At 39.0% G+C, this 27,047-nt stretch overlaps 2 protein-coding genes across 6 annotated transcripts in view; one reads left to right on the plus strand and one right to left on the minus strand.

The window, feature by feature from the left end:
* Positions 1–10,501, minus strand: part of DROSHA (drosha ribonuclease III) — a 92,991-nt gene extending 82,490 nt beyond the window's left edge. For 3 of the 5 annotated variants that reach the window (XM_039356253.1, XM_039356249.1, XM_039356254.1), the window contains exons 1-6: positions 10,361–10,501; positions 9,923–10,035; positions 8,330–9,196; positions 6,295–6,387; positions 3,890–4,115; positions 379–520 (exon numbers count right to left, since the gene is read on the minus strand). In XM_039356253.1, coding sequence (XP_039212187.1) covers positions 379–520; positions 3,890–4,115; positions 6,295–6,387; positions 8,330–9,189 — 1,321 coding nt within the window. In that variant the 5' untranslated portion in view covers positions 9,190–9,196; positions 9,923–10,035; positions 10,361–10,501. The remainder of the gene's footprint in view (positions 1–378; positions 521–3,889; positions 4,116–6,294; positions 6,388–8,329; positions 9,197–9,922; positions 10,036–10,360) is intronic. The other 2 variants (XM_039356252.1, XM_039356251.1) reach the window with 2 other exon arrangements.
* Positions 10,502–10,521: 20 nt separating this feature from the next.
* CUNH5orf22 (chromosome unknown C5orf22 homolog) lies at positions 10,522–26,429 on the plus strand. Its single transcript, XM_039356255.1, has 9 exons — positions 10,522–10,973; positions 11,893–12,038; positions 13,752–13,901; positions 15,384–15,840; positions 18,327–18,389; positions 19,034–19,155; positions 20,262–20,328; positions 22,464–22,603; positions 25,377–26,429. Exons 1-9 carry the CDS (start codon positions 10,845–10,847, stop codon positions 25,531–25,533), a joined length of 1,431 nt encoding a protein of 476 aa, XP_039212189.1. The 5' UTR covers positions 10,522–10,844; the 3' UTR covers positions 25,534–26,429.
* Positions 26,430–27,047: the final 618 nt, after the last annotated feature.

A 27,047-nucleotide genomic window follows, 5' to 3' on the forward strand; every position in this document is an offset into this window, starting at 1 on the left:
CGACTGAATAATATTGGGACAGTCACTCTGTCTCAGTCCAGCCCACCTCACAGGATTATCTTTTGTGGGGGAAATAGGAGGAAAGAGTATTAGGTATGTTCCCCACCTTGAGTTATTTATAAAAGTAATAAAGGCAGAATAAAAATGAATAAATAAATAAAGATTGATGGTGATAGGCTTTTTGATCTTATCCCAGCTTCCCCCAACAGAGAAAAAAGGTTGAAGAAGTGAATACTTAATACAGAGTTGAAGGGCCTAAAGAAAGTCCTCAAAAGCTGAACTTGGTTAACCCTTCAAGAAAATAGAAATTTATCTTCCTGCAGCCTATAGATTTTACACTCACCTATATATGACACTCAGCCTATATATGACACTCACCTACATCTTCATCCAGTTTAGTCTTAGGTGGCTCCCATGGAGGCCTGGCAGCTTTGGCCTTTGCTTGACGCTTTCCTAGGTCTTCTTCAAATTTTTCATACAAATCTCTGAGCCGGCTCGTTCCCACCACTGTGGAATCCCCCTTGCAAAAGCAACCATGGGAAAACGGAAAAGTTACAGCTATTTTGAAAGGACAAGGATCTGCTGAAAGCAATCTACTTATTTTAAAAAAACAATCTCTCATCATGCAAATAATTTACCGTATTTTCCGGCGTATAAGACGACTTATACGCCGACTTCAGAGAAGATTTGCATGGTTAGAAAGTCATCTTATATGCTGGAAAATACGGTATTTTCCAGCATATAAGACGACTCGGTGTATAAGACGACTCCGGACTTCGGAGAAGATTTGCATGGTTTAGAAAGTCGTCTTATACACCAGAAAATACGGTACATCAGTGTTGGCATGTAAACAGAGATATCCTACCAGAGTAATATTTAACATCCACCCAGCACTGATCACTAATGCAGAGTAATAAAAATGTGGAAAAATGTTCTATTCCATACAGATGGACATGAAAGATCATCTGCTCTCCGTGGTTTCGTGCCTCCAAGATAAACATGCACAGCAGTAAAAGCATTTCCAAATTGTAAACAGCAAGCAATTCCAGTGTAAATTGTTCTTTTGTGAAATAATCATAAAACCCTATTTATAATGAGCTGCAACCAAACATGAGGCAAAAACTGATTGGCTGGATGGCAGGATCTCCTTTTCCAAAAGTGTTTTTCATGACTGCATAAAATAATACAGGAAACCCTCACTTACCAACTGCATCTTTCAGAAACGATTCAAAGTTATAATGGCACTATCCCTCAGTTATGGGATCCCAGTCATGTGTTCGCCCTTACATTCAATATTCATTGTCCTGTAGTTTTTTCTCCTTTGCAGAGCAGAGAAATGGGAGAAGAAGGGATTACAAGAGAGTAAAAAGGCACACAATGGGGAATACACCAGGTTTCAGTTGACTATGCTTAAGGCTGCCAGTGCCACCACACTGCTTTTGATGTGTGTTCCACATTGTATGCTTGCTCGCTCTTATAATCCCTTCCTCTCTGTGAAGCGGAAGAGAAATAAGCAATTTCTGTAGGCAAGTATTTAACGCACCAGGCTAGAAGCCAGGAGACTATGAGTGCTAGTCCACATTAGGTATGAAAGCTGGCTGGGTAATTACATCTGTTACTCTCTCTCAACCCAATTAACCTCACAGAATTGTTACTGTGAGGAAAATAGGAGGAAACAACATTGCAGATGTTCACTACATTTTTATTTATAAAAACAATGAAAGCAGGAAAAAATAATAAAGTAAAAATAATAAAATAAAGAAATAAAATAAAATAAATTAAAATTAAAATAAAATAAAATCTCTCCTATGTCTGATCCTTTGCCTCCTTGCTCACAGAACAGAGAGAATGAGAGGAAATTATAGGACAGTAAGTAGACACCCAATGGGGAAATCATTGGGCTATGTATTTTTATTTTATGTGTATCCCTACTTTATATGTCTACAAACCTAAAAAAAAAAAAATACCATGCAATGTTTAAAGAGATATCCCAAATTTCTCCTAAAAGTGATATTCAAAGCAGTTCACAAAAATGGTATGTAGATTATATGTAAGACTATAATTAAAAGCTTAAAATTAAATCAATTTTACAAAAAGAATCAACGTGCATATTTATCCTCTGATATTTTTTAAAAAATATATATCTGATTTTTAATTCCTCAAGTTTTAAAAACTGTATTTTGCTAAAGAATATTGATCTTTCACAGAGATACATTAAAGTCTGCTTTCAAAATTGCTTATCAGCATACTATTGAATATCAGGGTCAATAATATGTATTCCTGGAGATCAAACAGTTTTATTTAAACCTTTTCTCCAATCACTTCCTTGCTATGGAAAAATAAAGCCCTTCTAATAACTGACATTGGAATCCAATATATGATGCAGCTGTATATATTTTTTATTATTATTCTAGATGGGTCTGGGCTCAAAGACTACAATTCTGTATCCATGCACCTGCCCTATCTTATTTACTTGGTATACATACAAATATCAGAGACAAAAACTACAATTCTGTATCCATGCACCTGCCCTATCTTATTTACTTGGTATACATACAAATATTAGAGATCCTTAATTAATTCCATTAGCTAATATAAACTCTAATTTAAGACATGTAAAATTCACAATCACAAGTAGTCCTCATTTAGCCAATACCTCATTAGGGAACTATTTTCACATATAATTGTAATTAATTGTAGGAAAAGAATCATTCTCCAACCAATGCGTGCATGCCAAAAAATTCTGCACCTGACAGCAACACATGCCAGAGTAACACTGGCATCGCCGCATGAGAGAACTTTAGCTAAATAACATGGCAACAGCCAGCAGCATGCACATACTATAAATAGCTGATCCCATTTGGTTGCAAAGAGATTTAATTTGTTTTTTTTTACAGCATTAATTTTAAGGGAACATACACATTAGAGAATGGAAAATCTTTTTTTTAAAGATTTTAAAGGGAAGGTTTTAAATTGGTCAATCTCATGTTGGACAAATGGGGAGATGATTCTCACAATAATCCAGCTTTTGTTGGGCAGCTCAATATACAGTATTTGAGCCCCCAAATCCTTTATTAAGGGCCCTGAAGAATATTTCTACTTTTTCTGTCAGCATGTTGTTTGCTTGTCATACATTCCAATCCATGCTATTTTCTTTTTGAGTGTTCTAACATCAGATTGAATAGTCCATTCCATGAAAAAATCGTATTATATTTTGTTCCACAGTTCAGAGGAGAAAGGAAACATTCTGACTTGGATCCTAACATCAACTAAAATTAGTTATGGAAAGCAAACTTCAAATTTTCTCTCCCCTTCTGCAGCCCACGAGAAGACTCTGGAAGATGGGTAAATTCTTCCTGTAAACATAGCAAAATAGTGTGTAGAGCAGGTATGTCAAACTTGCGACGTCACATGACGTCGCGCGGCGTATTGGGACTTTTCCCCCATTGCCGGCAATGGGGTGGGCGCGGTTTCGGCGTGACGCATCCAGCCTGCGGGCTGGCAGTTTGACATGCCTGGTGTAGAGATAAAGTGGAAAGGAATAAGGCATTACCCCAAAATCAGGCACCTGTCCCCTCACCACAATATTGGGTAATGTTCTGAAAGGTACAGCCCAACGCTCCAGAGATACCTTATGGTGAATTCAGAGAGCTGCAGAAAGCCTGGGAAAAGAAATTCTTACCTGAGCTTCCTTAGTCAGTTTTATTTATAATCCAAGGCAGGAGTAGTCAACCTTGGCTCTTTTATGACTCGTGGACTTCAACTCCCAGAATTCCTGAGCCAACTGGCTCAGGAATTTTGGGAGTTGAAGTCCACGAGTCATAAAAAAGCCAAGGTTGACTACCCCTGATCCAAAGAATAGATTTCCAGGAACCCTCAGAATACATACCACTTGATCCATGGGATCATTTGAATAGTAGCTTTCTGAATGGGTACAACGAACCCACACCGGCTTCAGTAGATCCTCTTCTTCTTCCTCGTTCTTTTCACCTGCAGCTTCTTCTGGCTCTTTGTCCTTGATGGAGGTATAACTTTTCTCTCTATTGGCATTTTCTGACCACCTCTCCCTGTCTTCTTCCCAACGGGGTCTCTTTCGGTCCTGGCTAGGAGATCGACTGTGCAAAAAGGGAAGGGAGTTAAAAAAAGTCCACATTTAATACCAAAACTAGCCCCAGTTCATACATAAATGAATCAGTGCCTCCATAACCTTGTGAACGTTAAAACTTCCCCTAAAGCTTCCTCCTTCCATTATGTATTCAAGATGGGCAGTGATTAATATTTGTGTGTTACTTATATGTAAGGGTGTAGATCTATACATATGTTGTATATAGTATGTTTAAATGTGTGTTATGTATTGTGTATTGTGTGTATTGAGAGCAAGCAACTAAATTTCATTTTTAATGTGTGCCAATGTGCCCACAGTTAAAAAATGACAATAAAGGTTATATCTGTCTATAAAAAGGGAACCATACGATCTCAGGACAAACTGTGTTTCAATTAAGGAGGTGCTGACAGAATGTCATACAGCCAGTTCAGTGCAGTAGTTAAGGTGCTGGATTAGAAACCAGGAGACTATGAGTTCTAGTCTTCCCCTAGGTCTGAAAGCTAGCTGGATGACTTTGAGCCAGTCATTTTTTTCTCAGCCCAACCCACTTCACATGGCTGTCATTGTGTGGGGGGTTGGGGTGGGGTGGGGAGGTGGGAGCGTTATGTACACTGCCTTGAAGAAAATAAACACAGAAGATAAATCTAATTAATAACAGTGCCATTCCACTTCAAAATACCTTATTGTATCCTCCTAAGTATAACATATTTAAGAATTAGGCAGAATATAAAGCCAGGCCAATCATATCAGTTTCTCTTTTACATATACCACTTCTCAGTGGTGAGATTCAAATATGTGAACAACCGGTTCTCTGTGTGGATGCCGCTTCTGGAAGTCCATTCTGGGCCTGGGCAACAAAAAATTCTGCCGAAGTGGTGCAAACCGGATGAATCCCACCACTGCCACTTCTCCTAATACAAGGCAAAACTAATGTTACCTTGTCTAAATTAATCACTTAGATATGTTGGCTTCATATCCATTATGCTTAATCAAGATGGACGAGAAAATAGGATGATGCTAGCTAGCTGAAATCCAGCTACTTTGGGGGACAACACATGGCCACAAGAGATGGTCTTGTGAAAGTAAAGAAACAAAAACACCCAACAGTCCACTCAATACAGTTAACTTAGCAACTATTCAAAGTTACAACAGACCTCAGAAATGCTACAGTCAATCCTCCACTTACAACTATTCATTAACTACTGTTCAAAGTTACAACAGCACTGGAAAAAAAAAGTGACTTACCACCAATCCTCACTCCTACAACCCTTGAGGCATTCCCACAGACTATGGGATAAAAAGTCAGGTGCTTGACGACTGGCATGTATTTATGACAGTTACAGCATCCCAGGATTATGTGATTGCCATTTGTGACCAACAAGCAAAGCCAATGGGGGGGGGGAACTAGATTCACTTTAACAACTACATGATTCACTTAACAACTGCTGTGATTCACTTAACAAGAATGCAAAAAGATTGCAAAGGCAGGTGCAACTCAACAACTTGTTTAGCAACGGAAATTCTGGCCCTGATTATGGTTATAAGTCAAGGGCTACATTTATTTATGACCTATCCTTGAAGTTAGGATTTCCACCACCACCTCCACAGTCACGTGATCAGTTTCAGGTGCTTGGCAACTGGTTCACATTCACAACTAGTTGCAGTGCTCTATGATGATGTGGACCAGGATTTGCAATGTTTTTTGCCTGTTTTGCAAAAAATGCCCATTTGGAAGAATTAAGTTGCTTAATTCCACACGGCCCACTTAACAGCCATGTAATTTGCTTCATGACTGCAATGACTTGATTTATGACCACCGTAAGAACAGTCATAAGATCGAGTCAGGCCATGTGGTGAATCATTTAACCATGACAACTTATGACTAAAAATCCAGGCTGAATTGTGCTTCTTAAGCGAGGCTACAGCTCTTAGCAATAGCAATAGCATTTAGACTTATATGCCGCTTCACAATGCTTTTACAGCCCTCTCTAAGAGGTTTACAGAGTCAGCGTATTGCCTCCAACAATCTGGGTCCTGATTTTACCGACCTCGGAAGGATGGAAGGCTGAGTCAACCTTGAGCCAGTGAGACTCGAACTGCTGGCAGCTGGCAGTCAGCAGACATAGCCTGTAGTACTGCATTCTAACCACTGTGCCACCACAGCTCGTAAGAAGAGTCAAACGTCTTACCTTCCTGTCCTTTTGTGATCTTTCCTATAGGACTTTTCTGTAGATGGTGATCGTCGACTATCCCGGTGTCTGTGCCTTTCCCTTTGATGTTCCCTTTAAGAATATTTAAAAAAAAAAAAAAAACCACAATTCTCAGTATAGAAATATTCAGTTCCCAAAATACATGGGGAGAACCAGAAGCAAATAGATTATCGAACTAAAAGCTCCAGAGTGAAAGACATACCATTGCCTCTCTGCACGTCAGTTATGATTCCCCTTGGCACACTCTCAAGTTTCCAACCAGGGTTTGAAAACGAACCCGGACATACTATTTATGGAATCTCGGAAGGAGAAGGAATCACTGTTTTATTTTCAACTTTGCTATAACACAACGCAAAGATCAACAGCCTTTTCGTGTGATCTTGCATGAAGGTATGATTGCCTGTTCCACCCCCCCCCCAAAAAAATCACTCCAAACTTTGCAAAATGATTGCATTTCAACATATAGTGAAAATTTTATGTAAGGACCCCAAACTTTCTTGAGATTCAGGTACTTGATAACATTTCTCACATTTTTTAAAAAAAAAACCAATCATAATTTGGAGTAGGTAGCATGGATATCATTAAGAGTACTTCCAAATATGGCAGATAGGAAGAAGATAGACAGGCAGATAGGAAGAAGATAACCAATGGGTTCTACCCACCTATTTCTATTTATCTGTTGTTTTTATCTTGGTCTTTTAATTTTAGCAATGTGATACTGAAGAACAATCTTTAGCGGGAATTAGTAATCACTTTTTTTCTTGAAAACAGTAACAAAGGGAAAGCAGAAGAGAACACCTCAAAACAACTTGTTTACTATGGTAGAAGGGAAGTTAGACTTGATGAACAAAATGAATCTTACACAACCTGGAACTAAAAATAAAGCTTCCTTCCCCTTTGTTTACAAATGTTGTTAATCTGCGAGGGTAGAGCTGTAGCAACTATGAACTCTCCGTTCTCCAACTCAGACCTGGAGATGGAAGGAATAAACATGTGGAATCCCCATACTCAACAGACTCTCAAAATTTCTAACACAGAGATCAAGAAAGTTGGCATGTCTCTACCTCTCAAACAGGAAGAGGTGGAGACACGCACCTCTGGACTGAATATTCCCACCATCACTTATGAGCAAAAATGAAGAAAAGCTATCTCTTCTTTACTCCTCAGTTAGCTGGAAGAGGAACACTTACTTCATGGCTAACAGATTTCTCCTGCTTACTTCCAGCTCTGAATTTCTGGGGTAATCTACCTTTTAACAGTGGGGATCACAAAGAAGACAAAGTAAAGGAAAAAATAGTTGTTGAAGATGTCTATGGAGATTCTCAATCATCCAAAGTCATGGTTGTTCCAAAGGTGCTTTTCTCAAAAGGCAACTAGATTTTCTTGGTCTTTTCTTTGAAAATTCTCATTCAAGAATTCCTCACCCGTCAGTTAGGACAGAAGAAGCTTCTTGGATCAGAAGTGAAATGTTCTCAAAGAAAACACCCAAAAAGTCTTTTGGAAAAAAACACCTTTGAGATACCTATTGAAGATGCAACAGCGTAAGAGTTGCATCTAAATTTGGACAGAAGATGCTTACTTAGAAGTTATTCAACAATTGCAAAAGCGTTAGTGATTCTAACCCAGACAAAGAGGAAATTGCTATCAATGTATCGGTCCTATCGGTTGGTTGTAGCTTAGATATTTAACTAAAGGGGTTTATGTTTCCTTTCTTCTTTCTTTCTTATAGAACAAAGATTCTTCTTTTTTGTATATTTCACTTGTTCGCTCAAGTTAGGATTATATTCAGAGGTCTGTCTATAATGTCAAACAAGGATCGCTAACAAGTGCAAGCCTGTATCAACCCAGGAGTCTGTGGGGTTCAAGGAAGCACCAAACAGGAAGCCATTCTTCTATGAGCTACAAAAATCTGAACTAGTTTCCTCCACTAATAGAGCTGCCCTATGTCATTCTCAGTCCCAATAAAAAGCAAGACAGGAGAGCTGAGAATAGCACCACAGATAATCCAGATTACCTGTACCATTCATAACTTCGATGGCGGGGTGGGGTTCTTCCTCTGACATAATCTGATCTATGACGACTGCTTTCTGCCCGCCGGCGATCTGGGCTCCTCCCTCGATCCCGCCGGTCCCCATGATTAGTGGAGCGATGCCGATCCCCATGTCCGTGGCAGTGATCCCGATGGCGATGTTCGTCATAATATTTACTCCTCTCTGGAGACCTCCAGTCAGTCTGAGATTTTTCTACCAGGTATTCACTTGGATGCCGGAGGTTACTGCTGGTGTTACCACTGCTACTAGCGCTACCACTGTTGCTTTGGTAAGAGTTTGCGTTGTGTTGGTAGCTATTAAAGTTAGGAGGCGAAAAGGTCTGCTGGGAGTATCCTGGAGAATACACAGGCTGGTAATTCACTTGTTGAGGCATTACCGGTGGAGGCACGGGATGTGGTATGGACGGAGGTGGCATCATGTAAGGGAATGTGTTTTGTCCAGTTGCATTGGCTACAATGGGAGGGTTACCAGGGTTTGGGACAGGGGGAGGAGCTGGGGGAAAACAAGGAGGAAGTGGGAAAGTCTGCCTCATCTGAGGGCCTGAAAAAGGAGGCCGGGGCGGACATTGGGTGACTGAACTTTGAGCCGAAGGGGGGATTGGTGGGGGATACGGGACAAAATCTGGCCTAGGAGGGACATAGTTTGCAGCTGGAGTGTTCACATAGATAGAGGTGGTTGCAGTTGGCTGGTCATACTGATACTGCACTGAAGACTGCTGAGGGTGTAGCTGTCTCAAGTTTTGGGGACGAAAGGTTTGTGATGAAGCTCGAACAGTGGCTCCTCCTCGGCCCCGGGGGCATCCACGTCCAGAATGAAAAGACATTACCCAGCTAGAAAGAGAAGAAGAAGCAGGGGAAAACGATTTTGTCAGATTTCTTTCATTTGGAAGAGGAAATCTTAGCAGTCGGCTGTGAAAAGGAGGCCATGCTTGCAATATTTTAATAATGCCAGCTGATTTCACCACACGTTTGTTTGCTTAGTGTTAATAACCACTCAATGTTTTCGGCTGAAAAATTAAATTTAAAAAAAATTCCGTTGAAATTATATGTCTATCTCTCTGTGAAAATTTAAAAATGTTTAGATAGTATCATCTAAACTATTATTGACATGATATAAATTATTATTACTTCTAAATAGGTAAGTTTGTTTTGAAATTAGTAGCTGATTATAGCAGCATTGTTCATAACTTTTATTCACTGCATGTTTGAAGCTGCATATTTGCTACTCGCTTATAAACTTGGGTGCTTTATCCTTGGTCTACAAATCTACATATAATCTTTCAAATGGCACGTCTAGCATTTGCAATAATATCTTCCTGCAGGTTCTTGAGCAAAGACTCAACCACTATCAAATGTAAATATTAATTCATAAGGGAGTCTTTTACATTTTGCAATCCTTAAAAATATTAATTAGGAAATAAATCCTGCTTATCTTTTTGCAATTTGTTTCTGACAGACCGTGCTTAAGTCTGCACTCTAAATTGTGTACACTTATTAGTTTTAATGCAGAAAATGTCTTGTTCATCAACTGTTTAGTTTATGCATATCTTTTATTACCTTTTGCTAACTCTAGGATACTTTGACGGACAGTTCAAGCCTTAACGTTCAAGGAGATTATACATTTGATTGTAGTCTGTCTTACACTGGGCTTGCTCTTTAAAGAACTCCATCTTTTCAAAAGAAAAACAAAACACGTGCTTATTAGGTTCCTTGTTAACTTCGTGAGATTCTGATTTTAAATCGGGGAGGGGATAAGATAAGCAAGTTGAAAATTGAAAATTCCAAGTGTTAAGTATCAGTGAAGTTATTTCTCGCGCTATATTATTTCCAACATTGTGCATAGCTTTGAAATAAGGACAAAATAAGTGTATTCTCAAACATGAGACATCACATATTCCACCAGAACAAAGACAGAGAATAATCTAAATCCCACTTAACGTCGTAGAATCATTACCTCCTCCCCTCATTAAGAATACCGTGCAACTTTGTTTTTACCTGGAAATATTGCTTTTGACATTCCACAACGCAGAGCGTAGGTACCGGCAAAGACAGAGAAAATTTGCGGATAAAACCCTTACACCGGAAGAAAACACTTGGAAGGAGGAGCATGCATGATATCAAAACGGAAGCTCAGGGGGAAAATGTTCCTTTTTCTAGCAAAGGAGAAAAGAGCCAGCGAAACTTATGATTAATGAGTTGACATGACACTACAATATTTTGAAGATTCCTGGCAGCCAAGATTCCTTGTCCTAAAAATGGAATAATCATTGCTCCCCTTCTCCTTTCCGTTCCCAGCATGCCTATTTGTGTCACGTTTAGACGTGTCCCCCGTTCTCTTTGGAACACGATCTGGGCTAGAATTCCGGCCTTAGAACGTAGCGTTCCCCAGCATTCGATGCCTTCCTGCACTGAAGATCTTTGCGTTCTATTTTAGAATCTTCGATGTCCCGAACATTCTGTGACCTATAAGCTGATCAAAATGAGTAGCGGCGCCGGCGGCGACAGCGGCCGAGGGAAGGAGCAGAGTGTGGGACACGAGAGTAACGCGGGCAGCTCCCTCCGCACGTACCCGAAGTTGCCAGTTTGGGTGGTGGAAGATCATCATGATGTAAGTTAAATGCCGATCACCAAATGGTTTCATTGCAATTTGCTAATGCTCGGCGCTGTGAACTTGGGGAGCAGCTCCAAAGAATTCGTGGACTGATTCTTATTGAGTATAGGCAGTTAAAGTTGGAAACCTAAGACTTTGTGACCACTTGCACTTTATCATACACAAAGATGCTTGGATCACAAATCTTCTCTCTTAGCCCCACATGGTTGTCCACAGCCCAAGAATAAAAAAGTAACAATTTTAAAATATTTTTCTCTTTATGCTGAAATTGCTACATTTTGTTAACTAATAATCTTGGAAACCAGGTCAGCTGATCTGTTATGGATGTAAACAGAGGTGTGTTAGGGGAATATATAATCACTTTCCACTTTAAAAGTATTTATAAAGCAATCAGGCTTCTACTAGGAAAGTCTGCTTTTCCCTGTGCAGTTCACTTTTAGCAGCAATCTGGAATATTGAGATTTTCTTTTAATCTAGTTGGAATTGAAGAGAGAAGCCCTTGCATTTTTCTGCTTTCACATTGTTCTGAAACAGTTTTAATTTACAGGCAGCAGTTCCATTTTTCTTCCCTGCAGTCTCTCATGACTATAGGTAATTTTTAGGCCCTCTTTATTTCATGTATAGCACTTGAACTCAATAAGAGCCTGAGTATCTTTTAGTCAACTCGGAATACTTGGTACTGAGACTTAGGACTGTAGTATTAGTTAAGAGTGAATTTTATTGATCTTGGGGTTTTTAATAGGGCATAAGAATTTTGCTGCAAAGGTTATTGGGACAAAGCCAATTATTTCCAGCCACCCCTGCTTTCTAGCAACAGCCCCTCTTTCTGATGACATTCCCTGCAAACTTTGATGAATTATAAAGTTTATCCACTGTTTTTCTTGCACCCACAACATTTGCACTGGTGTCATTCCAGGTTCTTCCCTTCATTTACCGAGCTATTGGCTCAAAACATCTTCCTGTTAGCAACATCAGCTTTGTTCATTTGGACTCCCACCCAGATCTCCTTATTCCAGTGGACATGCCTGCAGATACTGTGTTCGACAAAGAAGCTCTGTTTAGGTATGATGGTGCAGGCGTGTTGACTGGGTAGAATTTTAGCTTAAGTGAACATAGAATGATTAGCTGTTGGGGAAGTTGTTTTCTGTGTCTTGTTCCTGGAATGCCCTGAAGTTACATAGACATATGACAAAAAAACTATTCAACTCACATTACTCAATCAAATAAGTAATTTTGTGCATGTCTTTTACCTAAATGGCCAGACGGGGGCATCTGAAGCTCACGCTAAGAGTTCTACTCACCTAAGACTTTGTATAGAACTAGCCATCCTGGCCTTTATTTCTGAGAAATCAGTTCTGTTGCTTATGTAGAACAACATGATGAAGTTTGTACATCATTTAAGAAGCAAGCCCCCAAATTAAATGGGGTAGACCACAGAATGCCGACTGATAAGGTGGTCTTGGAACCTAACAACTGACGAACAAACAGGAGCATTGAACACTGCAATGCTTTTGCTACAGCTCCTGTAATTTTATCTGCTAAGTACATCGGAATGCTCAGAGAACTGTGAGGTTTGCAAAATTATAAAAATGCTTTATATTCTGCAGAAGTTGAACAGCAAACAGTTTGCATATTAGCATACAATACATGCAGTCTGTCTATACATATATAGAACGCTGAATAGGGACGTTCAGAATGCAACATTTTATAGCAGGATCCCGTTGCTACATATTCCATAACTCAGTTCAGTTTTCCATCGTACCTATCAGTGCCATTTGAAAGGGTAAAACCTCCATCTTCATGCACGGTGAGTAAAGCCAATTTATATTTGCCACAATGTTCTCTGTTCATGTGCAGTTTGGTAGGTCTGATAGGGTGCCAGATTCCACTTCCAGATCACGTGTGTATTGAAAAAAGTTTACAGTAGGCTATACTGTGAAGTTACTGGGTAAATAATACAGTTTCTTCAGTGAACCTTAATTCTAGACTGCCAACCTTTCATCTGCATGCTGTAGGACAATAAAATCTCTTCATGTACTTGACATTCTTATCGCTATCTGCACTATTCTAGGCATCTACACAAGGATTTATTATCTCAATAGGATGTTAAATCTAAAATTTAAATAAATACCAAATAGCTCAGCGTTGTATGTGGGAAATTTACTTGAAAAAAATCAATGGAAACAAAATCAAACCTATGGCAATATCTCACAATATAGTGAATCTTAATTTCCTGGATTCAGAACATAGGATCTTCTTGGCTATACATATTTGTACGTGTTTTATAATTTATTTATCTATTAGAGGGAAAAACCCAATAAAGTTGATAATTTATTGGAGGTACCAAATGGTTTCTACAGGCTAAGGCTATAAATAACGATTTTGCTATTGCCTTCTTCCTGTTATATATTTATATACTATTATGTGTCGTAAATCATGCCGATCATTAAGCAAGGTTAGAACTAAGGTTAAAACTCAAATCTAGGTCATAAGTACTTTTTGGGGATTTGTTGTAACTTTGAATAGTCACTAAAAGATCTTTCATGAGTTAAAGACTACCTTTGTACTGTTTCACATTTTTAAAAGATATCTTAAAACACTATACTTCTGACCCTGATTTTGTATCTAACAAAAGCATTCTAATATTTCTTAGGAGGGTTTATTTTTGTATGGGCCAGTATGTTGCCAATACTGTTTTTTTTTTTTAAAATTATGTCGTCTGTACCCAAGTTTCTCAGACATTTCAGCCCATATTTACCTCATGTTCTTTTACAGTGAACTAAGCATTGAAAACTGGATTATACCTGCTGTTTATGCAGGTCATTTTTCACAAGTAATATGGCTACATCCAGATTGGGCTCAGCAAATAGAGGAAGGAACTCATCATTTTTTGGTGGGCAAAGATACCTCTACTACTACAATAAGGTAACTTAGGGATTATGTTTCTTGCAGCATTCGAAGAGTTTATTTTTGGATGTGTGTTTATCTGAGTTAGTATAGGTTTTTTTATTATTTATTAAATTTATACGCCACCCAACTCTTTCACATAAGAGTTCCTAATAAACTTCAGAATGTGTACATGGGTTATTCAGTGTTCTACTAAAACCCAGAGTCAGGATTATAGCGATTGCAATCTAAAACATTCTTTATCCATCCACAGCTTATTATATTGTGCTATCCTAGCCTGTTTCTCCTGTGCTGTTTTTATTCTTTCCAGTCCTGTGGAATATTAAAAAGAAATTCTGTAAAGTGGACAGCAGGATAACTATGTGAATGAGAGCAAGTTTGATGTGGCAGGATAAGTTGGCGAAAGAAAGATTAAGTTCAAAAGTCAACCATATTTGGCCAAGAGATGCAGATAAAAATATTTCCAAAATAACCTTCCAAAGCATTTCTATGGAAGAAGCATTTGAACACTGATTCCAAACATTTCTGATTTTTCCATTCTAAACTTCCTCTCCGTCTTCCTCCTGATCACGTGACTTAGAGCAGCAGTCACCAACCTTTCTGGCTTTGCCGACCGGCGGGTGGGGAAGAGGGGATGGTTCCAGGCTATGCAAATAGTGTACGTGCAAGCTCGCATGCACATCTCCATTTGCACAAATGGCAGACATGCACGCCGCTCGCCCAAACCGAGCTTCATGCACAAGCACCCACTGCTCATCCACCGCTTGAACAGCCCAGTTCCGAACAGGCCTTATGCTTCTAGGTGTGTGTGTGTGTGTGTGTGTGTGTGTGTGTGTAGGAAGAGCAGACACATACACAGAAGTAAGACCTATGCACCACTCTGAATAAACTTTCGCAAACCTATATGGACAATATATATATATGCTTAGATACTATTTTGTTGTTGTTGTTCTGTCTCTAAGTAGAGTAGACTCTTTGTGGCTCCATGAAAAAAACAACACATTCATATTTAACACGTCACTTCTTTATGGGGAAGAAAATAAAGAGATTTCATATGAATATGGCTAGTAAGAGAGTTAGAATTTCAGGACGTCACAACTTATTGCTATAATGGGCAGGCTCCATTATGGCCAGAATTCCAGGACTATCTGTATAGCATTCTTAAGAAAGCTTTTTAAAAATACAGCTTCTGAGAGCCATGGGGATGTGGTAACAATACACTAATTGTGAGTAGGACCAAACTTTTCTTCTTGTTTTGAGGGTGGTTTTCTTTTAAAAGGAAAATGTTATAGCAGTCTTACAAAGACTTAGCCCATCAGTTTCATGCTTTATGCAATTTTATGCTTTATGTTTTTTTTGGGGGGGGGGAAGTGCATAATAATTTTGCTTGTGGGAGGAGCTAATTGTTACGGAGGGCTGTCTGGCCATGAGTCGCTCATTCCTTTTTTTATATATTGATGGCAATAAGCTAACAATAACAATAAGCATTTATTATTCTAGGGTTACAAGCACAGATGCTTACTTCCTTTCTGATGGTCTCTATGTCCCCGCTGATCAACTGGAGAACCAAAAATCTTTACATCTGAGTGTGTGCCTTGTGAATCCCTCCAAAGCTTCTGGTGACTGGGAAGGCAACCAAGCTCCAGGTTCCGCTAAGAAGTGCAAATTAAGTGTGGATGATGCAGGTGATGCCTCTTCATCAAAAGACTCTGCCGACACAACCCACAGTTGCACAGGTGGACTGTCTGGTGGCTTTGAAAAGAGTATCTCTGGGCATGAGAAGCCAAGCAATTTCCACGTTCCCTCTGCCTCTGGTTCCACAGGAAAACACCAGTCTCAAATGATAGAACTTGTCCAAGACATTCTCCAAGTTCTTCAGAAGGGCACTGCTTATGTTTTAGATATTGACTTGGACTTCTTTTCAGTTAAGAATCCTTTCAAAGAAATATACACACAGGTAACTATCCAGTTGCAACACCCATCTTGCTCATCCGTTCTTTTTTAAAGAAGGCCAATTTCAAAAGATATTTTTTCCCTCCCTTCTTAGTGTGACATTTAGTTCAGAATCTTTTCTACTGCTTTTCCTACTCAACATTTCCTATTTGCCCAAAGCTGTCTAAAATGCAGTGTTAAAGCAAAACTTCAAAACAAGAAGCAGTGAAAGAACTGAAAAAAACAATACAATACACTAATACAATAAAACTCAGTTAAAATAGCAGAATGGGGAAAAAATCTAGCAAAAAAAAAAAAAAACTTCTTTCAAATACTTTCCCAACAGCTCAGGCATTTTTCTCTATGGTGAGTTTACTGGCATATATATAAAATTCAAACCAGAAATGTTCCAAAAATGGATATATTTTATCAATCAAGTGCTTTTTTTAAATAAATTACACGACTATCTTTACACCTTAGGACTAAAATTTGCCACAAGACTGTTGCAGTATGAAAGCTCTTAGGATACCAGTCTTCTAGGCTTATTTCATTCCTTACTACTACTCCCAAGAGTCAGTGTGTATCCACCAACTATCCTTGGTCCTTTTACAGTGGTTTCTAGCTATTCCTTTCTACTTTGAAGGGATTTCCCTTTTTTTTGCTGTTGTTGTCTTTTGACTGAAGTTGACTCAAGCCTCTTGACATCTCTCGCAGTTATACAGTAGTGATAAACAGCACTCAAAGACTTCAACTTGTTATTTGAAGTTAGTGTATAACAACCCTACAATCTGGAACCCTAACATAGCTCCTCTGAGTACTGGGAGTATGTGAAATTCTTTGTCCTCAAAATCTATTGTAGAAAATCTGAACTGCTTTCAGAAAACATGACTGTTGCTGGTGTGTTTGTTATAAACTTTCTTTGCTGTTCTGAATATTAGAAATTTGATTGCCTCTAGGAGGTGTAGGCTGAATGTCTACCAAACCACCAGCAACAGTAACCAGGACCATGGTTCCAGCATTGATTCTTCTTATATAATGTCATAAAAGTCTTAAGTGTTATTGCAATTGGTATCAGAAATCATGTTTGATGGATTGTGAGAAAAAAAAAGAGGCACTGATTTGGGCTCAACCAAAAGCCTAGATTATTCCAGATTATTGCTGTTTACCTGAGTACAAAAGTATTTTAGTAGTGCTGTGCAATTGCTCATTTGAATGTCTGTCTGATCTTTGCACTGAATTGCCTGCTGCTTCCCACACTGCCCTGTGCCTCCTCCCTTAATGTGCAGCAGTAATGATTCCTCATCCAGTAGTCCAGATATAAGTGACAGGTAGATAATAATCCTTGAATTCAGTTGCCTCTGCCTGGGTCACTGATGTACATATAAGGTTATACTGTATGAACTGAGAAACCAGTGTAACACTGGCATTAGAAAAGGATTAATAGCAATAGCATTTAGACTTATATACCACTTCATAATGCTATACAGCCCCCTCTAAGTGATTAACTGAGTCAGCATATTGCTCCCAACAATCTGAGTCCTCATTTTACCAACCTTGGAAGGACGGAAGGGTGAGTCCTTGAGCCGGTCAGGATCGAACTTCTGGCAGTCGGCAGAGTTAACCTGCAGTACTGCATTCTAACCACTGCGCTACCACAACTCATTAAATCAGCTTTATGGGGAGGAATTTACCTCTATGGCTTATGATTTCAGTAGATTGTTTATTAAAGATACTTCCTGTAATTAGGTTAGCAGTATTCCCATTAAATAGGAGATAGCTGTAGTGTAATTCAGGATGCTGGTTATCATGACTTGAGACCTGATTAGGGAACAACTAAATATCTTCCTGCCCAAGATTCTTGTAGAGCAGGGGTGTCAAACTGGCAGCCCATGGGCCAGATGTGTCACACATGCCACTCCCACCCCAGCTCCACAAAAGCAAAAAAGTCACAGTACATCACAATACATCACGTGACGCGGTCGAGTTCTTGCTACCCACAAGGATAGGATACTCAGAGGCAAGCATTTCCAACAGAATCTCTCCTCCCACCAGATATAAGGATGGTGGGTAGATTATTCAATTGTTGCAATGCACTGTTGTGCTGTTTGCTATGTGATTTTAGTGGCATTGTTCAAAGATACTGCTATATGCTGCTTAGAGTCATATGACTGAAGCAGCTTAAAAGCATTCAAAATAAAAATCTGGATTCAGCTGGATAAAGCAAATTTTAAAATGTAATAAGGGAATTCTATGTGGAAAAGTTTAAGTCTCTGTATATGGAAAAATCCAGAATAACTGTGATCTTGTACAGTTTGGTTTTGACACAGAAAATAGAGAAAATGTCTAATAAAAACAAAGTATATATTTGACGATGCAGTTTTCTTTTTTTGCAGGGAGTAGGGGCAATTTCCTATGAACTATGTTTACGGCTATAAATACTGTTTTTATTAATGGCATATAACTGCAATATGCTATGAATAACCTTTTTCATTTATTTATTTATTTATACAGGAAGAATACAAACTCTTACAAGAACTGTACAGTTTTAAGAAGCCTAAAAGCAATTTATCAGAGGTAGGATGCTAGTAATTCGCAATAGAGAATGGCGGCGGGGGGGGGGGGTTGTCAAAATGTCTTATCTCAAGAAGAATATAAGATGTTTGAAAGAGAAGTGATCAGAATGGGGATAATGGACAAAGAAGAGATGCCTTCTTGTTAGTGCTGTCAATAAGATTCTCAAAATGTACTCTGGAACATGACTAGAACCCATCTCCACTTCCTTAAAGCAGCCGGTAATCCCAGGACATCACTATTTTAAAAAATGGCCGCTAATACTATATTCACCTCAAAGTAGATTTTGGGGAGTTGATTCAGAAGGATTTTGGAGCGGCGTGGTGGCCTAGAGGTGAAGACACTCACCTCCCACTCGGAAGGTTGAGAGTTCAATTCTAGGCAGCGGCAGATGTTTCTCTATCCAGGGTGCAAAGAGAATATCTGCTGAGAACTCTGCGTAGGCGTCAGGAAAGATATCCAGCCAGTAAATGCTCAGTTCCACATCAAAACAAAGGGATTAAAGGGTTGGAAAAAGAAAAAAAATGAGAAGGATTATGCAGTGCCTATATCTACAACACCAAAAATATAACCACATTTCCTCAGCTGCATAGCTGGCCTTCTGGCTTCATACAATTGCTTAGTTCTTCCTATTTTTATATTTGAAGGACGAGTTGGTTGACTGCGTAGAGAATCGCACACACCAGCTAGAAGACCTAGAAGCAGCTTTTGCTGATTTATGCGATGATGACACTGAAGAAAACCTGAAAAGATGGGCTGCAAATCCTGGGTATTGTAATTGAACCATGTTCTTGACACCGAGGCTACCATGAACTAGACTTTTAAGGAGATGATACTGGGAGATATACAGACACTGAAAGGCATTATTACCTTTCTGGGAACTCAGGTTATTTTGGGAGGGAGAACAACTTCACACTTGATGAATTCTTGCTAGAATTTTTTATAACTCCATACAAGACATACTTTTTTCATATCATACCATCATGCATCAAACTTTGCTTATACCACAATGAATCTTTCAAAATATTGGTTATTTCCATATTTGAAGTGCAATATTAGGGGCAGTGCAATGGTGAATAGAATGTAAAGGATATGTGTATATAAGGTATGTTTTTATTTGTGGTTTTTATTTGTGTGTAGTGTGCACTGTGGACAGCACTTAATTTCATTTAATTTGACAATAAAGATTATTCTGTTCTATTCTATTCTATTTTATTCTATTCTATTCTATTCTATTCTATTCTATCTCTGCTCCTTCTTTCAGCCAGACTTAGTGCCATGTAAGTTTCCAAATAGTTCTCACAGTAACAAGGTATGAATAATGAAAGAGAGAAATTAAGTACACACAGATAAGTCTGTCAAATGTTACAGCCTGTTCAAAGAATCTTTGAGGCGGAAAATATTTACCTGAGTTTTTAAAAGCCAGTAATTACCAGACTATTATAAGCTGTTAGAAATAGGATAGATATTACCACCAACACCAAAACCCACACTTCCTCAAAAAATGCATTTCTTTTTAGTAGAATATATATATATATATATATATATATATATATATATATATATATATATATATTCTACAATTTATCCATATTTATGAATAAATTAGACCTAGCTATAATGTCCCAGCAACTTAACTTTGTATTATATGATACCTTAAGAGAATAGTGCTTCATCCTGATGCTAAGTTCTATTTTTTTTTCCTGGAAGAATTCTGCAGTTGTCATTTTAATGTTGTCAAACTTTGAAAATAGAAAGTTTTACAATTTGTAGAATGAAGTGTTACATATCATAGTTTCTCCAGCTTGTTTGGAGTGTGCCTAGAATGTTTGCTCTTTATATTAATTGCACAATTTGTATTTTAATTCATTGTAGAATGAAACCTCTAGTTCCACTTGTGCATAATTTGAAAGATCGAATGGGAACTCCAGATTATGAGATGGTAAAGCTATTCATTTTTTATTATTTCTATTGTCATGTAGATATTGACCCTCAGATATTGGTTGCATTATATAACCTGTGCTTATCATAACAAGATTAACTTCCCTCTTCCCTTGAATTCATCCAGTTGTAAGATTAGAAGCAGTCAACCATAAATCAACCATAATTTAATGTTGCTCTTAAAATTTGCAATTTTGAAACAATTTGTTTCAAAGAACTAAGTTCATAAACCAAGGTCTAAAGTTGGGTTGATTTTGGCAAGTACTTATTTCTCAAGCAAAACATTTTTACAGCAAGCACAGTAAGGATTTGTTCAGGACTGCTTTTGGTTTTGTTTTATCTTTCTATTTCTGTTATTTTTTCTGTTTACCTTTTTTATTATTGCAGGTAGAACTCGACTTATGGCCACAATTGAGCCCAACATTTGTGTTAAGTGAATCTGGCCTTCCCATTGACTTTTGCTTGTCAAAAGGTTGTAAAAGTTGATCACATGACCCTGGAAAACTGCAACCGTCATAAATATGAATTTATTGCCAACTGTCTGAATTTTGATCACTTGACCGTGGGATGTTGCAACGATCATAAGTCTGACAAATGGTTATAGGTCACTTTTTCCAGTAGTGTTGTAACTTCAAACAGTCATTAAATAAACTGTTGTAAGTTGAAGACTTCTTGTATTGCTCTGTCTTGTCAGAACACAAGACACTATACATTTTGTGTGTTTTATTTGACTCAAACCAAAAAATTTTGGAACATTCCAATGTGTCATTCGAAGCAGAACTATTTGTTCTGAAGTTTCAGTTCTGAAAACTGAAGTTATGTACCAGCCAGCTTCAAAAGCCCAATATCAAGAGCCTACCATCACAGTAAAGGAACAAAAGCTGCAAGCAGTGGACCAATTTACGTATCTTGGTAGTACCCTCTCCCGTGCAGTGACAATTGACATCGAGGTCAACTGTAGAATTGCCAAGGCAAGTTCTGCATTTGGCAGATTGCAGACTAACGTGTGGGACCGCTGTGGAATAAGTCTTGCTACCAAGCTTAAAGTTTACCAGGTAGTAGTGCTAACTACCCTATTGTATGCTAGTGAGACATGGGCAGTGTACAGGAAGCATGTTAGGCAACTGAACTACTTCCACATGAGTTGCCTTCGTAGAATTCTGAGGATCCGGTGGCAGGATAAGATACCAGACACAGATGTCCTCTCCAGAGCAAGCCTATCATCAGTGTACACTCTGTTGATGAAAGCCCAGATGCGCTGGGCAGGCCATGTTGTAAGGATGCCAGATCATTGCATCCCTAAACAGCTTTTCTATGTTGAGCTGTCTCAAGGAAAGCGATCGCACGGGGGACAAAAGAAGCGATACAAAGACACATTGAAAGCCTCTCTTAAGTCCCTGGATATTAACACCATCTCTTGGGAACTTCTGGCGCATGATCGACCGACATGGCGTACCTTGGTGTACCAGGGTTGCCAGATATATGAACACAGAAGGACAATCTTGGCACAAGAAAAGGAGCACTCCGCAAAGCCAGAGCTGCAAATACTGAAGTAACAATGTCTACATTTCTTTGTTCAGTATGTGGCAGAACATTCCGTGCTAACATCGGTCTTATTAGCCACCTACGGACACATTATTGATGGCCCATAATGCACAAGATGTCAAGGTCTTCATCGAAATCGATGGATGAACAACCATTTGTTCTGAGATCTGAAGGTTGAAAGGAGGAATGTAAGGGGAAATGTCCAGGTTCTGTTCCATTAAAGTACAATATAAACACGGCTCATTGTAACATTAAATATATCTAACTTACATGATTTTAGACTTTATATTGAAATACGTCACGTATTCTTGACCAAATTAGCATTCTTCAGTTGTGTCCAAATTGGCACTCTGCAGATGTGACATCAACATTTCTAATCATCCTGGCTGGAGATCCTTGAGAAGTCAGATCTTACTCACAAGAGAAAGTCAGGGAGGAAAAGATGGATTTAATATCATCTGAAGATGTAATCAGAAAAGTGTTTAACATCTTTTCTCTTATCACCTATACTGAGTTTGCTTTTTAATTTGCTTGGAGAGGGAGTTCTTGAGCAATGCACTAATAAACAAATGTATGTCATTTATTTCTCAGGTTCATCAGGCTGGCCTTACATGTGATTACTCAGAAATACCTCATCATGTTAGCACCGAAGAAGAGATAGAGAGTTTTGTACAGTCGATACAACATCTCTTGGGAAACTTACCGAAACCAACACTTGTGACCATAGCCCGGTAAGTTTAATATTTTTAAATATAATTTTTATTAAAATCTTTAAAAAAGGAGGTTAAAAAAACTAAGACAAACTATCGTGTTTTCCTGAAAGTAAGTCCTCCCCTGAAAATAAGCCCCAGCTTGATTTTCGGGGGTGGGCCTAATATAAACCCTCCCCCAAAAGTAAACCCTACTTAAGAGCCTGCTCAGAGGCTGTCAGTGCTTCTATGACAAAGCGAAGCTGGTGGGGAAGGGGGGATCTGACCCACGTGCCCCGCTAACCTACGATATACCTTAGCGCCACCTCTGACACCGCCCGGTTTGTTCCGCGGCCGGTTTTAGCTGGCTGTGGCTTTTTGCCGCATCATGCGACGCACCCCATGCCACTGCCATGAGGCTTGGCGGATCTCTCCCATATGACCCACGCAAGGCCATAGACAGGTCTCCCATGAGTATGGTAACCCTAACCCCCAGTCCCACCCCTAACTGGAGATGAGAAACCCTGGGGAAAAAATGGAAAAAGTTGGGTGGGGCGAAAAACATTTTTTCCTGTTTGTTTCCAAAGCAGTTCCCATGCCCAGAATGGCTGTGCTGGGCAGTGGCAGGAAGGGAGGTGGGAAGGGGACCCAGGTAGGGGCGTCCTCTAGCTGGAACAGGGGGGCTTTGCCCTGGGGAACCGGGGAGGCCACCTTCCTGGCCTGGCCGGGTCCGCCTGAGAGGTGAGTGGGAAGGCGGCAGCCTGGGATCAAAGTGGCAGGTGGAGTGCCGGAGGCTCGGGGAAAGAGGGTGCTGAAACGAGCAGGCCGCTTGCCGTCAGCGCCCATGCCGACTGCCTCTTCCACGCCAGAGCCATAATGCCATTGTGTTTACCATAAGTGCCAGTAGATATCGGCCTTCCCTCTGGCGGGCCTGGGCAGCTGCGGGACAGAGACAGGCCCGTTTCAGCATCTTGCCACTTGCTTTGCAGCTTCGTCGCAGTTCTCTGCTGCTGTGGAGCTGAAGACCTTGCCACCCCACCAGCCAGATGCCCTTGCTTTCCCAAAGAATTACATGTCTTTGCTTACCTGACTTCCAGCCCTGTCCCATTTCTCCTTCACGCTCCTCTGCTGTCATGTGCAGGGAAACAAAGGAAGCTTGGGGGTGGGGGGGGGAAGGTCAATCAATTCCAACTTCGGGAGATCTTTTTTTTTTTTTTTTGCAAGAACTGATTGATTGACCATTTTTCCCCCCACAAACTTTTTTTCCCTATAATATATCCTATCTAATCATTAAATCATAAGTTCATATTTTTATACAAAAAAGTCCATAGGAGGTTTCTAGTCACCAATAAACTAGAGAGTATCTTTTATCTAGTCAAGAAAGTTAATTTATTCATCTCTGTGAATTTCACCAACCGTTCTTCCATAGTGAGTAGTGTCAAAATCTTTCCATCTCTGTGGATATAATAATCTCATCACAGTAATCATATATTATTGTGGCCCTTATTCTAACTTCTGGTAAGTTTAACTGTGAATGTATCTTCAATGCAACTTGATGGGCTGAATATTGTCTCACCCAAAATGCTTCTCCAGGCTTAGTTCATATTTTATGCTAAGCCTTAATTAGCTTTGCTTTGGCTTTGAGTGATGCATACAGTTGTATGCTGCAGTTACCACTATAGTTAGTTCAGTATTCTTATTTAATGCACTGTGATTTAATCCTGACTTAATGTATTATGAACTTAGTGGTTCAAAAGATGTAGATGTTGCAGATACAAAGGAAGGAGAGGAAATAGCATTTCATTACTCCTAAATAAAACTAGTCAGAGAATCAAGCAAGACTTTTAAGGAGAGATGGCATCCCATAATATATATTTTTTCATAGAGAAAAGGGAGAGAATTTTTTTTAATAGAGAAAAGAGAGACATTAATAGAACAGGAAAAAAAATCACTTCTAAATGCATTGTGCTTGTTGTTCTTGACCTCTTGGAGTTTTGCAGGTATGTTTCTTAAGGTTAACTAATTATGCCAGCTAGCCTTTCAATCATTTAGCAAATGGAGATGAATGAAAGGTTCATTCATCTCCATTTGCTAATTGAAATGAACGTTAATGAGAGATGTTCAAATAAGCATGCAGGAGATGGTGTCAAAGAATTTCATTTGAAAGCTAGGTTTCCTCTTTGCAGTTCTTGCCGAGCTACTAATTGCTCAGCTATGCAACCTGAATTGTTAATTAATGCTTCCATCTTTCAATTCTTGGGTAACATCAGGCTGAGAAACATTAGCATAGTCTCCAGTGATGTGAAAATGAAGCGCTATGATTTAACCATAGTATAGCCAGGCAAACTGACTGAATAAGCAATGAGCCTGATGGTTAAAATGCTATTTTGACCATGAAATAGCAATTATTTGAAGTGTTTCATTATTTCACTCCTGTTTCTAGTAAGGTGCTAAGATGTCATTTCCATCCTTGTAGCTGCCTGGCTGAAATCTCTGGAATTCCAGCCAACCAGTTGTATCTTTCAGGAAGCAGAAACATCTAGCATTTCCATTTTAGACCGGGGCATCCTGAGATTGTTTGAAAACTTGTCTGAGCTTCTCCATTGGGAAGATCAGTGGGACAGAGGGTGGTGTTTTCTTGTTATCATTACAGGCTAAGCTTTGTGGGAGAATAAGGAACATTTGCGTAAAAGCTGGTACTGCAAACTGAAGGTGGGGAAAATAAGAAGGATGAAACTGCTGTATCTTTGAAGAACAGCAGAAAACATTGTTCTTTTGAAATAAACTTAAAAATGTTAAATGTTGGTGTTCCCAGATCCAGCTTGGATGACTACTGTCCGGCAGAGCAAGTTGAGTTCATACAAGAGAAGGTCTTGAATGTACTTCATTTGGTATATGGCACCCTGGATATTCATTTGGAATACTTGGAAAATGTATGTCCCACCGAAACAGAATTTGCATCTACGGCATGAACAACATGACCATACTTTATGGGTGTAAAAAAAAGAGAGAGAGACTGATACTACAAAAAGTATTGTGCTTTGCTTTCTGTGGAGTGGTAATTCTTAAAGAAGTGTTTTATGAAGCTGGATTGGGTTTGTAGCACTTATTGATGATACTTGCGATCCCAACCCATTTCTCTTTTTTTTAAAATTGAATTGTTTTTCTGCTATTGCTGTGTAGATTACTTCTCCATATTTCTTTGCTTAAGAATGTGATGCAGAATTTTGGATATGGAAAAGCTAGCAGAGAAAATTAATTTCCCTTCTGTTTGTATCTAGTTGCCATAAGTCAAAAAACCCCACAAGTCTGAACTGTATGTTTTAGGAATACAAACATACATACATACATACATACATACACACACACACACACACACACACATACATATATGTCTTTTAAAATACTATATATGTGTGTGTGTGTGTGTGTGTGTGTGATTTCAAGTTGAAAGTATCTATCTTAAGGGTGAAGCACACCTGCCCAAATGCGAAGCAAGATTTTCTCAAGTATTTTGAAAGTGTTTTGTCTCAAAGCAAGATATTTTGCACTTGAAATACAATGGTTCCAAGCTTTTGGAATGCCCGACACTGGAAATGGTTCTTTTGCACTCGAAATTGGCATTACAAATTTGAAATTGAGAATTTCAGGTTCAGAACCTCTAATGCATTTTCAAATACTGTATGTACTTTTTATTATTTCTGGAGTATGCTACTTTTGGTGGCAGTGAGGGTCGTAGTCTTATCATCCATTGCCTTACAAATCTTAGGTTAATGATTCTCAAATTGTATTAAAGAGAGAGAACCCAATTGTCAAGCTTAGTAATAATAATTTATTAAATTTATATGCTGCCCAACTCCCATTACAATCATGTGTGACCTCTGAATGAAATGGTACAGAATTTAGAGCATGCCACAATTTAATTGTGCATGTGGTAAGCCAGGAGCCTTATCTACCTCCTTAGAAACAGGTAGGAGGGACTCAGAGAATAGTGGGTGTAGGTAAGGCCAGAAGACTAAACATCGTACTCAACCGGAACTTTCAGTACAAGTGAAACAAAGGCAGAAGATACATCCTGTTGTTTAGATTTAATTCCCTCTTGCTTTTCTTCTTTTGTGCTTTCAACATCTGCTCTATAAGATATCTCAGTCTTCTAGGACAAGTGTGAGGAGATCGGGGTCAGGAGATATCTTTTTTGGGGAAATTAAAAAGCATTGGATCTAATTAGACATGTAGTTGAAAGCATTCCTAACCTTGACTTGAGATCACGAAGGCCCATGGTTTAGTCCCCAGAAGTGTTCTGCTAATGTCTATAGTGATTAGTGTTCAATCAGCATCAGCGTACCTTATAATTTACCATTTAAGTGAAATATTGTTACTAGAGAAAAATCTAGCCAGGCTGTCACCTTCTGCTAAAATTACTATTCTGTACACTTTAAAAAAATGAAATCTGGTAGATATTATTTAGCTCACTTGTACTAAAAAG

This window comes from Crotalus tigris, unplaced genomic scaffold (genome assembly GCF_016545835.1).
Source record: "Crotalus tigris isolate CLP2741 ecotype Arizona unplaced genomic scaffold, ASM1654583v1 scf7180000018807.1825209, whole genome shotgun sequence".
NCBI classification, from domain to species: domain Eukaryota; kingdom Metazoa; phylum Chordata; class Lepidosauria; order Squamata; family Viperidae; genus Crotalus; species Crotalus tigris.

What these genes read in the sequence shown, in the direction of transcription:
- CUNH5orf22 (XM_039356255.1), top strand. Translation starts at nt 10,845, where the DNA reads ATGAGTAGCGGCGCCGGCGGCGACAGCGGCCGAGGGAAGGAGCAGAGT. An exon ending in TGGTGGAAGATCATCATGAT is followed by an intron (nt 10,974 to 11,892) that starts GTAAGTTAAATG and finishes GTGTCATTCCAG; the next exon opens with GTTCTTCCCTTCATTTACCG. An exon ending in GACAAAGAAGCTCTGTTTAG is followed by an intron (nt 12,039 to 13,751) that starts GTATGATGGTGC and finishes GTTCTTTTACAG; the next exon opens with TGAACTAAGCATTGAAAACT.